This window comes from Taudactylus pleione, unplaced genomic scaffold, assembly GCF_031769625.1.
Source record: "Taudactylus pleione unplaced genomic scaffold, aTauple2 ptg000041l, whole genome shotgun sequence".
Lineage (NCBI taxonomy): Eukaryota > Metazoa > Chordata > Amphibia > Anura > Myobatrachidae > Taudactylus > Taudactylus pleione.
The window spans coordinates 79,271,218-79,289,561 of record NW_028284443.1 but is presented as its reverse complement, the minus strand read 5'-3'; the positions used below and the strand labels follow the sequence as shown (position 1 = coordinate 79,289,561).

At 44.8% G+C, this 18,344-nt stretch overlaps 1 protein-coding gene across 2 annotated transcripts in view; it reads left to right on the top strand.

The window, feature by feature from the left end:
• PRKCG (protein kinase C gamma) overlaps window positions 1-18,344 on the top strand; it is a 452,626-nt gene that overhangs the window by 158,737 nt on the left and 275,545 nt on the right. For both annotated transcript variants that reach the window (XM_088459502.1, XM_088459496.1), the window contains exon 3: window positions 11,667-11,749. In XM_088459502.1, the coding sequence (XP_088315628.1) occupies window positions 11,667-11,749 (83 nt within the window). The remainder of the gene's footprint in view (window positions 1-11,666; window positions 11,750-18,344) is intronic.

Genomic DNA, 18,344 nt, shown 5'->3' with positions numbered 1-18,344 from the left:
AGGTAGCATAGCAGGGTTAACGTTAGATTTTTTTTGGGGGGGAAGGTTAGGGTTAGTCACCATTATGGGGGAGGGTTAGGCACCACTGGGAGGAGGGTTAAGCACGAAGGAGGTAGACTTAGGTTTAGGCACTAACTGGGAGGGTTAGGGTGCGGGGTGGGTAAGGCTACAAGAAGGGAGGGTTAGGGGAGAAGGGGGGAGGGTAAGTATACTAACCCAACCCCTGTCGGGATACCAGCCATAGGGATGCCGCTGTCGGTATTGTGACAGGAGGCATCCCGTCAGCCAGCATTACATATCGATTCCGTTCCATTCATCCTTTTAGCCAGATACAGGGGCCGTGGGGCAGCGATCGCACAACTCACACACACCTCTTCAGAGGCATAGCATGGAGCCATGGCATTCAGAGCAAGAGCATGCTATGGCACACCCCTGTAGTGTGACTAGGTAGGTGGTATGGCCTGCAAGTTTGGGCGAGTTGAGTGGTGAAAATAACAGCTTAAGTATGAGGGGCTTGTGACTGGTCAAGTTGCAAGGGGGAATATAACAGATGGGATGCTGGTGAAGAGGAAGGGAAGGTAGAATGTAGCAGATAAGGTGCCGGTGAAGAGGAAGGGGGAATGTAGAGGAAGGGGGCTGGTGAAGAGGAAGGGGGAGTGTAGCAGATATTGTGTCGGTGAAGAGGAAGGGGGAGTGTAGCAGATGGTGTGTTGGTGAAGAGGAAAGGGGAGTGTAGCAGATATTGTGTCGGTGAAGAGGAAGGGTGAGTGTAGCAGATGGTGTGTCGGTGAAGAGGAAGGGTGAGTGTAGCAGATGGTCTGTCGGTGAAGAGGAAGGGGGAGTGTAGCAGATATTGTGTCGGTGAAGAGGAAGGGGGAGTGTAGCAGATGGTGTGTTGGTGAAGAGGAAAGGGGAGTGTAGCAGATATTGTGTCGGTGAAGAGGAAGGGTGAGTGTAGCAGATGGTGTGTCAGTGAAGAGGAAGGGGGAGTGTAGCAGATATTGTGTCGGTGAAGAGGAAAGGGGAGTGTAGCAGATGGTGTTTCGGTGAAGAGGAAGGGAGAGTGTAGCAGATATGGGGCCGGGGAAGAGGAAGGGGGAATGTAGAGATAGGGTGCCGGGGAAGAGGAAGGGGGAATGTAGCAGATATGGGGCCGGGGAAGAGGAAGGGGGAATGTAGCAGATAGGGTGCCGGGGAAGAGAAAGGGGGAATGTAGCTGATAGGGGGCCAGGGAAGAGGAAGGGGGAATGTAGCAGATAGGGTGCCGGGGAAGAGGAAGGGGGGGAATGTAGCAGATGTGGTGTCGGTGAAAAGGAAGGGGTCATATAGCAGATGGGGTGCCAGAGAAGAGGTAGGAAGTGTAGCAGATAGGGGTACTGGTGAAGAGGAAGGGGAAATATAGCAGATGGGGTGTTGGTGAAAAGGAAGGAGGTGTAGCAGATGGGACACTGGTGAAGGTAGTGTAGTAGGCGAAATGAGGGCAGAAGGAAGGTTCAGCATAATTACATTTATTTTGACAAAACTGCTAATCAAAAACAATACATAAGAAATCCAATTTATGTATATCCACTGTGTTTAGTATGACTGCACAGTTTTTCACACAAATAAACTGAGTGAGCTCAGACATTGGCCCTGTAAATAAATGTCAGAGCTGAGGACTGTTCTGAAAAAGGTGACTGCCCCAGTGCTGCACATTAGGTTCTGAAAAGCCAGAGTGAGTGGACCTGCGTCTGTCACCACCTCCCCAGCTGAAATCCGCTTCACACTTCTTCTGCCAGCTGACTCTAAAGCTCCTTAAATGACTGCTCCGTTGACAAGTGGGTTGCATCTCACATACTGTATGGTGCCCATCTGTCATGCTGACTGTATGGACCTCCTTAATACTTGTGCTTAACCCTACACCTAGGGTCCAGCATTGCAAACAGCTGTGTGTTATAAATGGTACTGCTGGCACCCCATTCATATATTTTCCACTGCACCAGGGAAGGGTCCCCAGCAGCTGATTAAGAACTTTGGTGGGTAAAAATATTTCTACTTCTCCCGGCCTCCTGCAGGTGTCAGCGCCAGGAGCATGCGCTCCATTTGCTCCACCCACTCTATGACTCTGCCCTTCCCTACAACCCAGCTTGTAACTGTCATTTTACAGGCTGTGCTAGACAAATGACAGAAGCCAATTGGTTTCTATGAGCAACTTCTCCATGTTATCTCCCCCTGAGTCATTTGAAGAGGTGCACTTTGCAAAAAATGTATTTCAAAGTACAACCTTCTATCGCTTTACCATCCCTTTCATTACATAGATCTATTCAGTTTTCTGCTATTACTGCTTTGTTGGCTTTATCTATGGTTTAAGTTTACATCTCCAAACATTATAAAAATGTGAGTTGGGACATGGGGGTATGGGTTTGACACACTGCAGACATGACCATGAGCATAGCCGGGCCCACACCATCACTGGAAGTGCTTAGTACAGTGTAGTGCTGCCCAGATTGAATGCACTAACATCCACTGCATGCTATACCTCCCAACCAAACTCATATCATTCTGGACAAACATGTCAATTACTGGTCAGCGGGACACAGGGCTGGAAAAAGGCTATATATATATATATATATATATATATATATACACACACTGTGTGTGTGTGTGTATAAATATATATATATATATATATATATATATAATGTATACATACACACGTGTTCTCGCTACCAGTGCACTAGATCATATTTATACAAACACAATGTATATGAAAAACGTATGTAAAACGCATTACAAGGTCTCGATTTCCCACCTTCTGTTTTGTTCCTGTTTCCCACCATCTTGATCCTTTTATTTAGCAGTCTTCTCTCTGCTGATAGCCACGTTGTATAAAGGTGACAGTATTCTAATGCCACTTTTGGAATCTACCACAGGTTTCCATAGCGACAAGGAATCTAAATATGTTCTTTCCCAGCAAAACCCCCCCAGTTTGTCTCCTCTCGGAGACAAGTGAGTGTGGAGGAAGGGATAGACAGAAAAATAATAATAATAATAATTGTGTTGGTATCTATGTAGCTCTACTTTGTTTCAACATAAAGTTGCCACCTGCAAAGGAATCTTTTATGCAAAATGCAATTGTCATTTATTTTCTACAAGTAGAACTAAATGTTGCGTAAAAATACATATCTAATGAATTTGCAGTTTCCTTTTCTTCTATGTGGTATTAAGAACAAAACACAACACATTTAGCCGTTCTCAGCAATACAAAATCCCCAACACCATATCACCGTAATGCAGATTATCCTGACATGATACCCTGGAGCCATTGCAACTGGTCTTTTTGTGTTTTTAAGTGGTTATAGAACCAAACTGGCTGAAATGTTCTCCAATCTCTGCAGAGATCTTGTTTGTATATCAAAATGTTTTCTACCACTAATTAAAAATATCTGTACTGCAAAAAATGTTAAATGTTTATAAAAAAGCATGCTCCGAAGCAGTTCTGGTGGTGAGTATACAGCAGGAAAGAGACGCTGCAGTGTGGTGTAGATTTCAGGTTCAGCAGAGGGCTAACATGACAATGGAGGAATTGCAATGATTGGCTATTTCAATAATATTTGTTTTTTTCTTTATTGTTAGGTCACTGTAAGTGGGAGTCGAGGGGCAGTATCTCTTTATACAGGAGAAAATGTAGAGCTACCTGGATGCTAGTTATCATTTATCTACTGTAGTACAGTGTTTCCCAAACTCATTCCTAAAGGAGCATGAACAGTGCATCATACTTCCCTACTCTCCCGGGACTGCCGGGAGCCTCCCAAAAATCGTGTGCCGGGAGCGGCACCCTGCAAGAATAGACAAGTCTTCCGGAATGCCCACACACCCTGCGACCCCCCGCGCAAAAGTGGGTGGTCCGGGGGTGTGATGACCCGATTCGCGCTGAATCGTGTTATCGTAGCCCTGTCCCCTGCCTTATGCCGCCTGTAATATCGCCATTATAAAGCGGGGGGCGGGGCCTCGATGACCGCCTGCCTGGATCGCTCCCACCCTCCCTGCTGAACTGACCTGGCAGCCCCCTTCTGGAGGGGGCTGCAGAAACGTTGGTAAGTATGCAGTGCATGTTTTCAAGGTCGCCTCAGAGAATCACAAATTAAATAATTAGCTCCAGCTTTTAAAATGTGTCAGCCAGTAATGAATACACCTGTGCACCAACTAGGAAAAATGGAAACCATGCACTGTTAGTGCTCCCTGAGGAATGAGTTTGGGAAACACTGATCTAGTACATATCATACTTGCCGACTTTTTGGCTGCCCTCTCTGCAGGTCTGCACTGCAGGGGGCGTGGCACCATGGAGGTGGGCGGGTCTCAGGGTGTAATGGCGTTATACTGTCATTGTAGCTCTGTCCCCTGCTATACAATACCACAATTATGTGATTCAATGCGAATTGTATCACCTGTACCTCCACAGCCAGGTGGCTCCAGCCTCTGGGAGACTTGCCCACTTCTCCGGGCGACCGTTAGTGTCACCCGTTTTTCGGGAGCCTTTCGGTCGTTCCTGGATGGTAGTCAAGTATGGTACATTCTATAAATGATAACTAGAATCCGATTGTTGCTATGGACTATGCCTCTACTTGTCCTATTTTCAAAGCTTTACAAATCTCCTCGATATTATATAAGGTCATCCATCTGAGAACACATGGTATTGTAGCCATACTGTAGCTATGGGATATAAAGGAGATGTAGGGTCGGAACACGATTAAAACAAGTCCAGCGTATCAGGTTGCAGTCAGCAGATTAGGTCTTTCAAGCAAGTACAGAAATTCAGCCTCCCACTGATATCTAAAATGCAGTACATGGTGGGGAAGCCTAAAATACACTTTTATGTCATACTTGCCTACCCTCCCGATTGGGCCGGGAACCTCCCGAAAATCGTGTGCCACTCCCGGCTCTCCATAAAGGCAGGCAAGCACCCCGGCGGCCGCCGAACCGTCCAGCCCGCCCTGTGGTTACAATAAAACCCCTGCAGTGCGGGGGGCGGTGCCGCTTCTTCACCCTGAAAATCTCAGCATTGTGTAGTGGGGACGGGGCCAAAATGATGCAATTCCGGGTCCACATCTCCCGCTTCGCCCCCATTGCCAGGTAGTATTCCCAGGGCACACCTCGCTCTCCCGCGCCACGCGCCCTGCTTGTCCGACCTGGCTGCCAGAATGTCGGCAAGCCTGATTTACGTGGTGGTCACGAGTAAGACTTCTCTTACCTCTTCCAGTGCATTTTGCTCTGCCCCGGAAAGATGATGGGAAACCAGATAGGAAAATCTGCACCTGAAAAATCTATTTTGCAATGTGAGGGGTGCAAAGCATAATGGAAGGCCAAATAGACCTGACAGCTCTCAAAGCGCAAGTCAGAGAAGATGGGGGTTCATAAATGTTGGGGCAGGGTTTTTTGGTTACTCGGGTTGATGGTTGTTGTTGGCATCACAAGGGGGGTGCGGGCCGCATCGGGTGACCCAATCTGAGGGGGTGACACCAAATTAGGAGGGATGTGTGATTGGTGTGTCTATCTAGCTCATAGTGATACAGAAAGGATAACCTACCACTGTGCACCTATAGATACAGCCAGATTAACCAAAAAAGTGTCAACCTACACAATAAATATAAATAAAAATATATGATATTGGTCCTATGTCCAGGTACTCATATTACATAATATGACAATATACCACATTTTCAGGATTTCTTCGTAAAGATCCAGGCATAATGTATATAGGGGAAAGAAAAAGAGAAATGCAAAAATATATGGTCAGTATATAAATCTGCAATGTATTTCACTCCCTGTGTGCACACTCCATGTAAAGACACATACAAACAAAACCACAGAAATCAAATCCATTCGTGGTCCACAGATGAATACCACAACCCCCAGGTATATGAGAAAAAAATGGGATGTAGCCAGGAAGCCGACGGTCGAAATGGCGACCGCCGGCTTCCCGACTGTGCAATCCCGACAGGGGACTAATGATAGGTGTCGAATCCCTACGCTAATCATTATCCCTACGCCAGGAGCCTGACGCCCAGCATACCGAACGAAGGTAAGCTGGGCGGCGGGCACAGACAGACGCGCGGGGGGGTTAGGGGCTCCCGGTGGGGACTTAGGGTTTGTCACCCCCCTGGGAGTGTTAGGGATAGGCTAGGGGAAGGGGGGGTTAGGTTTATGCACACCCGAGGGGAGGTTAGGATTAGGCACCCCGCCCCCGAGAAGATTAGGTTTAGGCTGCGGGGAGGGGGGATTAGGTTTAGGCACTTACGGGAGGTTAGGGTTTGGCACTAGAGGGGGAAGTTAGGGTTAGGCTCCCCTAAAGGTGGATTAGGGTTAGGGGGGAAAGGTTAGGGATAGTTAGTTACTTACCTTGTCGGGATCTTCACTGCTGCCGGTCTTCCGGCGTCGGGATTTGAACCACCGGACATACTGTAGGTCCAGCGGTCATTCATACCGATCCCAAAAAAACACTTAGGGGTAAATTTATTAACAATCGTGTTGGTCCGATATTTGCAGTCATGTGCGTATTTTGTAATTTTTTCAAACACGGAAATTTACTATAACAAAAACGGGTGTATTTTTAAAAACAGCACCAGGCTCAAACTAGCCAGAGTGTAATGCCACAGCCAGGGGACCCTTTCACCCTGGCCAAAGCCTGGAGCCTGGGGCTGGTTATGCTTTTGGGGGGAACCCCACGCCATTTTTTTCTTAAATTAACCCTTTATTTAGATAAAGTACACACAAGCAGCCTGCACGTATCTCACTGATATGTGCAGGCTGCTTGTACAGGAGTGTTGGGATAGGGGAACAACGGTAGGAAACACGGGTAACAACAATCACATACACCATCGGAAAGCATGATCTAGTTAAACATGGGAGCTTAGAAAATTCCTGTATTTCATTGAAAAAAAAACCTCCCGTTTTTAATCGTTCCTATACGTGTTTAGATACGGACAAACATGGGGCCAGACACGATTATCAGTAATTTTTCCTCTTACACTTCTATATTTCTCATATGGGGGCCTATTTATCAACACTAAAATAATGGTTTTAAGGAAATTTTCCTTAATTACCATTATTTTAGTACTCATTAAAGGTGGGTACACACCTGACAGATATACTTTATCTGCAGATCGAGTGATCTGCAGATATATCTGCAGATGATGGTCGTTCATACACAATGAACGACCATCATCTGCATGTTGCAGTGGGTTCCGGGGGCGGGTAGGGGGCATGGCCTAATCACGGCATGCATGGCCACGCCCCATTCGGGAAAAAAAACAACACATTTGTGGCGCTGGGGAGGGGACCGCTGCATGCCCCTCAGCCTGGTGCACAGCCAATGGGGGGTGCGATCAGCTTGATTGCTCCCCCCTTTGACATAGGAGACTTCTCAGGCTGCTGCTTTAGCAGCCTCGGACAGTCTCCCAGTGCAGCCTAGCACATAGCAGCGTGTGCTGGGCTGCTGTGGATGGGGAGCTGTGCCGGACCCGGGTAAGCAGTACCCTCTCGCGGCTCCCCCCCCCCTCTGCACCCCTGTGTACGGGCGATCGCCCGTACACACTTGCCGATGGAAAGATATGTCTGCGGGGAACATGGGCCCCCTAGGTCCAGGGGGGCCCCGCACTGCACACCCTGCACCCATAATATTACCTCTCCGCAGTCCCACGTCGGGGCGGGGGTCCGGCGCTGTAAAACGACTGGAAAATGGCCAAGGCAGCCATTTTCCCGTCCTATGCGCAGTACAGGGAAAATGGCCACCACGGCCATTTTCCCGGTGACCTGTGAATTCAGTATAGACTCTGGGCACACTCTAGTGCCTAGAGTCTATAACTCCGGCGTTCGCCATGCACAGCTCACTGCGCTGCCTGCCGGAGAGGAGGGGGCCCGTGTTAGAGACTGCACATGGGCCCCTTCCTCTCTAGAAACGCCCCTGCTGTAGACATATCTGTTCATTGGCTGTGCAGCACAGCCAATGTGATATGTCTGTGAACGACGTTGTTCACAGACATATCGTCTGTACACACTGGCTGGCAGGTGCACGATATATTGGCCAATCAATTGATCGGCCAATACATCGGCCAGTGTGTACTCAGCATTACACAGGAAATATCACTGATATCTCCTGGTTAAGTTCACCTGCGTTAAATTCCACACTTCCCATACATTAGTATGGGGATGTAGAAATTAAGATATTCATCAAATTCCGAAAATGATGTATTTTCGGAATTTGATGGTGTTACCATACGCCACTCTCAGGTGGCGTACAGCGGGTTACACTTACCTGCTTTCAGCTGGACAGGTCCTCCTCTGGCTCGCTCCGTCACTCCCTCGTCCCTCCTCCGGCTCCAGCTGCTGCTCCGACTGTTTTGTCCCGGCAGAACACAGTCGGCAGAACACAGTCGGCGCAGCCGACTGAACCATTTTCGTGTCAAACTTTTGACCTTGTCGACCTTTTGACCCTGTAGACCTTTTTGCATGTCGAACTTTAGTGTATCTGACTTTTATCCCTGTCTAACTATTGACTGTCTAACATCTGGTGTTTATCTAGACATTGTCTATCTAATTACTGTCTATCTCTTATACCATACTACTGTAACCCCACCCATCTGTGGTACAAAGCTTTATAAAAGTTGACAAGCGTGGCATAAGCATCTTATAGAGATAAATCAATCCTATTACAATGATGCAGCAGTATTTCTGTTGAATACTTCAGGTTCTGTTTACCTGATTCACTCTTACCTGGTTCTCCAACAATACTACATCATAACAGTGAATCTCAGCTTCATATCGCTTCACTCCTGTTAGGTGTGACTCATGATGTCCATTCTTAATAAAACTTCTGTATCAAAGCACTGGCATATAAGTGTTTGCAGATCCAAGTACTTGGCAATACAGTTAAGCTTCGCAATGCACTGCTCTAACTGGTACACACAGACAGGCATTGGCACCGAATACTTAGCATCATCCCCCGCAGAGATGGGTTATTTGCTTGATGTGACAATTAATGAGGGCTGGTAGAAGCTGCAGGGGGTGACTAGAGCTGGGGCTTGGAAAATATCATGGTCTGTCTGCCAAAGATGTCCATTGTACAGTTCAGGGACATTTTGCCATGTGGAAGACTAAACAGATACAGTATTCATAACTGTACTACTCTTCTCTTGAGGCATGATCTATGTAAATGTGTAATGTGCCATCAGATTAGACACATTGCAAAACATAAAAAAGAAAATATTCTGTCATAAATGCATGATTAACAACAGCAAAACCACTTATGTTGGCATAGAGTGAAAATAAATTGGGCATTAGAGTTAATTATTAGAGTTCTTACATGCAGAGTTCATATAAAGTTTGATTTACTGTATGTCTGCTTTGTTTTGCATGTATTAAAAATGGCTTGCAGATTAATCCACATTTCACACTTATAGAAGTGCAAGAGAAAGGGCTGGTTAGCACTGACCTAGTGCAGTAAGGGACATAGGTCGGGATGTACTAAAGGCGAATATGCAGTAAAACCCCTGAAAATGCCGTTTTTTGGGGTTTTACCGCATTCCCCAAATGTGCTAAGCACCGGAATGCTTCGTCCCAATGGGTAAGGCCACCTTCAGGTGGCATTACCCAATAGAAGCCTATGGGCTTCTCATCGGGACGCTCCCCCTTGGCTCACACCCTGTGGCCTGCGTCCTCTGCATATGTGCAGAAGGATGCCAGAGGGACTTCTGAATGTTAAACTCGGAAGTCCCTCTGTCCGGAGCCATTGCAAAGGACAGCTTTTATCGTGAGAGCTGTCCTTTGCGATATTCTTGGTAATTACCGCGGTAATGAACAGCGGTATGTACCCGAAGAGGGGGGGATGTACCGCATTGCGGAAGCAATGCTTAGCACATCCCGCCCATAGATCCTGATTCAGAGATGGACGCAATTCCTGTCACAATAGATTTTGCATACTTACCGACTTTCTGGCGGTGCGGGGGCGTGATTGCACCATCGCAACCCCGCTCCACGCTTTACAATGCCAATATTACCGGCATTGTAAAGTAGAGATTGGGGCTACGATGATGCAAATATGTCATCGCTCCTGGACCACCCACTTTCACTCGATAAGTGGGTGAGACCAGGTGCGGGTGCAGGGTGGTAGCGGCCAATCCGGGAGAGTTGCCTTCTCTGGTGGGGGGCCGGGAACGTACCTGATTTACCTGGCTGTTCTGGGAAAGTAGGTAACCATGCAATTCCATACACAGCGGACTTGCGAAAATATGTTAATGACTCAGCCGCCGTCTTGTGCACTGAGATGCCCACATCCGGCTTCTGAAATCCACTGCTCACGCACCAAAAGCTGGAACATCGTGAACATCGTAACTTCTGAGTAAGCCTATGCTGTCTAAGACATAGCAGCTCTCCTAAGATGCCTGGTCCTCTGTAACTTTCAAACAAATTCACAGAACCACACTAAAGCACGCCTGCATATTCTAACCATCCCTGTTACCTCCCCTCAAAAACTACCAGTCACTAACTTTGCTAAGAAAACCACTCTGCAACCACCATTGCTAATCCATTGCCACAGGTGTACAGTGCAGCTTTAACGCGTGCACAGTGGCAAAAAAAAGATCGATCAACTGCATGTTACATCGACATTGTCATCTCTGAATTGTAATTGGACTGTGCTAGACCTGGACACATAAGCAAATACACCAGTTATGAGTCTATCTGTTGATGAGGCTAGAGGGATGGTGCACTAAGACTCACTGACAAACAGCTGCACTAGCTAGCTACTTCTGATTGACTGATTGTGAATAGACTCCTTCCACCAGGTTACTTTTGAATTAACCCCTGAGTCACTTGGAAACTGATATGCTGTTTTATATCTGAGTTCTGATATGCATACTGGAATTTTTTGTTATTTGTCTTATAACAATTGTTATTTTTTCAATGCTGCCCCCTTTTTGACTTTTTCTTATAGATTTAACAAACAGCCCTGCTTGGATCATGGTAATTTTAAAGGGGAAGACTACTTTATAAAGTTCTGGTTCCGACATCTTATTGAGAATTCCAAGGAGTCTGGTAGTGGTTGCAAAAGGACTATTCTGGGTCTTTTTAGCACCTAGATTAAAGATAAAAAATGAGCGCTAATATGTAGAAGCATAATAAACCCAAGTAAAAATATAAGTGAATATATACATTAAGTTAGATAAAAGCATTAATGTTTACAGTCTTGCGACTTTGTGGGAGGATGGGTTAGGGTTTAGAAGTCCAGAACTGGTCTTCTAAACCCTGACCCATCCTCCCACAAAGTCGGAAAAGACTGTAAACATTAATGCTTTTATGTAACTTGATGTATGGTTTTAATTATATTTTTACTTGTGTTTACTACGCTTCTACATATTAGCACTCATTTTTTATCTTTAATCTAAGCACTTTAGATTGAGCCACTCTACACACGTATACAAACGCAGGATACTTATTACAAAACATTTCTTTTTAGTTCCTACCTATTCTCTGGGATGAATGGGTGGGTGTATCGATCGATGGATGGATGGACGGACAGATACTGGAGATAGATACTGTAGATAGTTTTTGTTGATCCTTTTAATGTAGCATAGACCTTAAGCAATTGACCTAAAACTTTTTTGTGAAATGTATCTTATTTTTCTTTCTAGTTTGCAGCTTTGTAGTACACAAACGATGTCATGAATTTGTCACCTTTGAATGTCCGGGTGCCGGTAAAGGACCTCAAGCAGATGTAAGTACCATGTGAATGAGCTGTTTCTTCCTGTAAGTGCATACCTACACATTCTATGACAAATATCCCTATACTGTACAGTCTTATTCTTGTGACTATAATCTAAAGTAAGAATGAATGAAAAAAAGCCTTGACAGGAATAACAATTGTTTGGTATTAACTAGTCACTTCAATGTAAATCCAGGTTTATTTGTTCTGATTTTGCATTGATTATGGGTTAAGGATTACCATTGAATACCATCTGGCACTCTGTAATAACTTGAGGAGAACACAAAGAAAATGATCTCATTAGGCTTAATCATTCCTAATAACATATACAATGAGATATATAACACATGTAAATATGAATTTCTGACTGACAATAAGGTAATAACGTGTAATGAGAGATAAGCAAGTTATCCCATACAGTTCCATGGAATATTGGTCTTGATTGATATAGGAGTGCAATGTGGTGCTTGTTTTGGTCCTAAAGTGATCTGTGAGGAATTGCCCTTATGATTTTTTTTTTCCAAACGGATTTTAAAGTGCATCACATAGCAGAATTTATTGACACGGCCATCATCCTAGCCATAATTATAGAGAGTGAATTCAGCAAAATACAGAATGAAATGGTATTCTACAGCATGGCAATAGAATAGCTCCAAGGTGATATCTCTGCAACTTTGTACCTCTGCAAAAACAGCCTGTTCTGTTGAATATTTTAATTCCTATGTGTAGCAATTTTACCATCCCACATTTTAAAATGGAACCTTGATGTGGGACTTTGGTTCTTAACTTTAGCAAATGAGCTTCCACTCTTACAGTAGAAACATGTTTGTTTGTTTTTTTTATAACATCTTTATTTGAAGTATTGGTTCACAAGTATATAAACAATGTATATTCAATTTATTTACTGACATCTTAATAATAGTAAAAATCAGCTACAAAAATCTTGTGGAGAAAACCTACTAAAGCTGCATACACATGTAAAGATTTTCTGTCCAACCAGCCAACTAGTTGATTGGTTGGAATGAAAATCTTGTAACGTATGGGAGTAACTGATGTTCAGCAATTTGCTCCTAAATGCCAGAAAACAGATGAAAATGGTCGTCAGACAAGTTTGTTAAATGTTTGATCTAATCAATTTGTTCAAACAACAGTTTTTGTCCATTTTCCGGCGTTTGGGAGCAAATTGCTGATTGTCATTTGCTTTCATACGTTACCAGATTATAATTCCAACCAATCAACTAGTTGTATGGTTGGACAGAAAATCTTTGTGTGTACCCAGCTTAAGACTATTGTGCTAATCAGATAATAAACAATGTTTTGTTATATCCATACAGCATAAGTCAGTATTATATAGTTTTCGTTACTCTAGATGACCTCTACTGTACTTATCTGTAGTGCACTGACCCTGAGCCCCAAGTCTTGCAATCATATATTAAGTTGCAAGCTCTTCTACTTTTGGGAACAACAAGCAAGAATATCGACAACACCCCCACCCCCACCTACCAGCAAAACAGTCATACTGTATTGCATGTTGTTAAAACTTTATTGTAACATTATTGTAGAACAAACTGTATTTAGAGATTATTAAATCAAGGGTGTAAAAAATGCTGCATCTTTCATTGTATTTTGAGTTGACAAATGTGTGAAGAGTTCTGGTGGTACCCTGATGTTCTGATTTTCCTGGTCTGGCTATGGTGTGATTAGTCCATTACAACGCAAGTTCATTGCTAATCACTACTTAATCATATGGAGTGACCACTTTATCGCATGCTGCAGCATTTCTTTCCTTATGAAAAGGGTGTCTTACAGTGACCTATCATCAGAGCAAATTGGGTTGCCAAATGATTATCAGTGTCCATATATGAACCTAGTCAAACATTTTTTGGTTTTATACTGAAACAAAGCCCTTGCCACTACATTCAAGCAGGTGTCGGTTGAGTGACTTTCATGAAAGTATGGTTCTGCATCTCCAGTTCACAATTCCTGACAAAGGTAGGCTTAATACCATGATCAATGTGATCAGGGGTGAGGTTAGATTTTCTGTCACGAGGGGCAAAGATTCAGCTCACACCCACCATCCCTACCCCACCAACACCACCACATTAGATTATGGTCACCCTTGGCCCTGAATACAGTCGTCAAACATTGTAAACTGTTTGTATGGTGAGATACATTAAGGTGACAGTGCCTGTTTCATTTATTCTGTGGTTCTGGGGTGTCTTTACTTTTAAATGGAGCTTGCAGGCTCCACTGTTACAAGGTTAAAAGTAAGTGTTGCTGCCTGTTCTACACTACTTCACCCACCACAGAGCAGCACAGTGACTGCCATACAATAAAGAGAGCATTGCAGTGAACACAATGTAATACACAAAACATCAAAGTGATCACCAATTAATGCAGAGAACATCACAGTGACTACCATAAAAATCAGATAACATCACAGTGACTGCCATATAATACAGAGAGCATCACAGGTATCATCTGTTAATACAAATAACATCACAGTGATCACCATATAATGCAGAAAACATCACAATGAGCGCCATATAATACAGAGAACATCACAGTGACTGCTATATAATGGAGAGAACATCACAGTGACTGCCATGTAACACAGAAAACATCACAGTGACTGCCATATAATGCAAACAACATCACAGTGGCTGCCACATTATGCAGATAACATCACAGTCACTGCCATAAAATGCAGATAACATCACAATGACTGCCATAAAATACAGAGAACATCACAGTGACTGCCATATAATGCAGATATCGTCACAGTAACTGCCATATAATGCAGAGAACATCACAGTGACTACCATATAATACTGCAAATATTTACAAATCCCTTATTGCCGTAATTACTAGTATACACAGACCCCTGCTTAATTCTGGGTTATGAATTTCTTTTTGTAATTGATCAGAAGTGTTTACATCAGCCTGTCTAACTCATAAAAGAGGAGTGATATAAATAATTACCCTTAACAAACTTGTGCTACGAATCATCTTAGAAGCAGCCCTTTGTTTTTCCAGGCACCCTCTATATGACCAATTGATTGTCCTTATTTGGCACAAGTACATTGAAAATCAGTGAATGAGCATTTATGTTAGTGCACCCATGCTTTCATTTGTTGGGTTTACAGAAAAACCGAGGAGTTCCAGTTTCAGAGGGAGACATATATACATATACATAACAAGCGGACTAATGACATTCTACCCTCATAACACAACATGCTTTTTGGTAAAAAATACCTACTACAAACCCTTGAGTTGCAGTCACAGTTCTCAGCAGGAGGGGCCATGAGAGGGGAGACAGGGGCTATGCAGCCAATTGCAGCAGCGCACGGCCCCTTGGAAAAGGGATAAACTATAAACTAACAAATTAAATACTAAATCCCATCCAGGCTCCCTTGCTAGTGCCACCCCTCCATAACATTCTCTGTCTGCCCCCTACCTTCGCTCCTGATTGTGAGCACCATCTTATCTTTTAACATATGGACAAACTTAAAGATGTTTTTCACTTTAGGAGAGATGTATCAACTCTCCTAAAGAGGACAAATGGGGAAGTTGCCCTTAGCAACCAACCAGGGTATAGCTATCATTTATTAAGTTCAGTCTATAGTTTCATAGGCATTGAAGCCACTGATAAAAGCTGTTCAAAGCCATCAGAGCAATTGGGCACATGTATGGCTGATTGTGGCATGACAAGGGAGTAAATATAGATGCAATGCCAGTGGCACAACACAAGAGGCACACATTTGTGCAGTCTGGTGATAAATGACCCCCTGTGTATATTTATTTCAAAGTTCCAACAACTTACGCTCTTGTACGCTATCAATTCACATTATACACTGTGCTTGTATAAATAAACTTAATTGCCTTGTAGCTCCCTGCAGAGAGAAATTCCAGCACTTGAATCAATAACTTGATTGTATTTTTAATGACTAGCTTCAAAAGTGGTTGAAAAGGATTTTATTTATTGGAAATTGGCAACAGCAATTCACAGGCATATTGGGCTAATTGGTTTATTTATTTATTTATTTATTTGTTTCCTTTTCTTTATAATTAAAATGTTAGTGTATTATAACCCTTACCTTGCCTGCTATAACATTAATATAGTACTACTTATGTTTTGTCCGCACATTTGCTGTGATCATTCCCTGAGGTCTACTGTCCCATTTCTAAGATCTATTATTCAGAAAGAACAGTGAAATTACAATTGGCGCAGGTTACCTGCCCCAATTTTATCATGCCCTTGGCCTTATTCTTTAGAGAGAAGACAGGACGGTTGGAGCAAACTACAACTGACATTGTAATGCATGGAAATAAATTAATAAAGCTGAAAAAAAATTAATAAATAAAGCCACGTTATTCATTTTAATATCAGTTTCACAGTTTATCCAGACACACAGCTTTTCTTTAGCTAAACTAATGTAGGATTTGGATATTGATACATGGATATAGGACCCCATTTATCAATAAGTTTTATCATACACAGCATGTTTTTAAACTCATTGCATATGATAAATGGTGCTCAAGCCAATCAGCTCCCAACTGTCATTTTTCAAACAGATGACAGTTAGGAGCTGACTGGCTGGAGCACCATTATCATACGCAACGTGTTTTATAAGGGATGCAATCGGGAAACCGGCTGACGTGATCAGTGCCGTAAGTTCAACCCAGACGCCCGGAGGCAAGTTATAATTTGGTGCCCCCCCCCCCTGTTATAGCCGCTGACACTGTAATGTAGCAATTCGCATACAGACAGGCTATAGATAGACGAAGGCAGCAGCTGATGGTCTGACATGGAGCTCTCCACTAGTGTATGGTGGCTTCTCAGGTGCCGGGAAGGGGTGCCATGTATTGGGTGGCCGTGATGGTACACTCCAGGTACATAGTTACAGCCCTAAGTGGGGTGAATTTGTTGTGGACAATGGAGGAGGTGCCCCCTTCAGAGCTGGAGCCCGGCGGCAAACGCCTCCATTGTTGCCTCCATTGTCTCCCATAGTTTTTCCCCTGCTTCATATATTCATAAGTGCAAGGAGAATTGTCTTGATTACTTCTGGAATTTTTTATTTAATGCTTTTTATTACATTGTGAAAACAAAGGCTAGAAATGAACTTTCGCACAGAAGTTCAAATGATTTGTATAAAGTGTATAATAGTAGTAATGATGAAACATGATCTCCATATGATTTTTTGATGGTTCCAAAATTCAAACAGAGAATGCTCCTAAAAATGTGCTCGTAACCCCCAAAGTCCTAGACCAGCTCCCCCCCCTCCCCCCATCGCCGACTCCAACACCAGGCAACGACACCACACCACCCTCATTAGGCTTGGCTTGCCGGACACTGGGACAGACATAGCTTACCATATTGATTTTTACTGCCTGTCTCCAGTCACAGTGCCCCAGCCCACAGACACAGGCTGTATCTGTGGGCTGTGGCACTGTGACTGGAGACAGGCAGTAAAAATCAATATAGTCCAGGGCTGCCATCAGAGTTTGTGGGGCCCGGGACTCTCAAAACAGGCAGGGCCCCTCCCCTTTGGTGGGGGTGGCAGTTTGTGGGTATTACTATGGATAATGTGGGTAAGGAATTACTGGTGCATAAACCAGTTAAATTATTAATATTTTTTTTCCAAAAGTTTGGCCATTGATGAGAGCAGGGTGAGAGAGCATGGTGAGGGTGGGAGAGGAATGGTGAGGGTGGGAGAGGAATGGTGAGGGTGAGAGCATGGTGAGAGTGGGAGAGCATGGTGAGGGTAAGAGAGCATGGTGAGGGTGGGAGAGGAATGGTGAGGGTGGGAGAGCATGGTGAGGGTGGGAGAGCATGGTGAGGGTGGGAGAGGAATGGTGAGGGTGAGAGAGCATGGTGAGGGTGGGAGAGCATGGTGAGGGTGGGAGAGCATGGTGAGGGTGGGAGAGGAATGGTGAGGGTGGGAGAGGAATGGTGAGAGTGGGAGAGCATGGTGAAGGTGGGAGAGGAATGGTGAGGATAAGAGAGCATGGTGAGGGTGGGAGAGGAATGGTGAGGGTGGGAGAGCAGTGATCTCTGTACCGGATGTCTCTACCATTGGAAGTGGGATCCCCCGCAGCCTCTCCTGCTCGTCTGAGCTCTTTACCTTCCCCATCGTGCGGCAGCGGATGCAGACAGCTTCTCCCCCCGGAGCTACTGCTCCTCCCTCTCCTCTGGGTGTACTCTTCATGGCCTGGCCCGGCCTCTCCATGCTGGCTGGCAGTTGCCGGGCAGCGGCTCCTTCTCCAGGCACGCTGCTGATGCTGAGAGGCCCAAGTAACCGTGATGGCAGCCTCTCTCTCCCGGGTCCGGCCACTAGTCACGGTCCGCACTCTGCATCCACATTAGTCAGTGCCAGCCGCCGGTGCTCCTCAGAAGGGGCAGGCACAGGGTCGCGGGCGGTCACATGATACGTGACATCCACGGCCCGATGCGATCAGAGAGACCACAGCGTGTAGTGGAGCCAGAGGAGGAGCGCCGCTGAAGCTGATTGGCACTCAGCTCAGCGGCTCCTCTGGCTCTGTTTTCTTTTTTCACTGTTTTAGAGCGAAAAAGCCAGTACTGGTAGGCGTAGGTGGAATGGCCAGG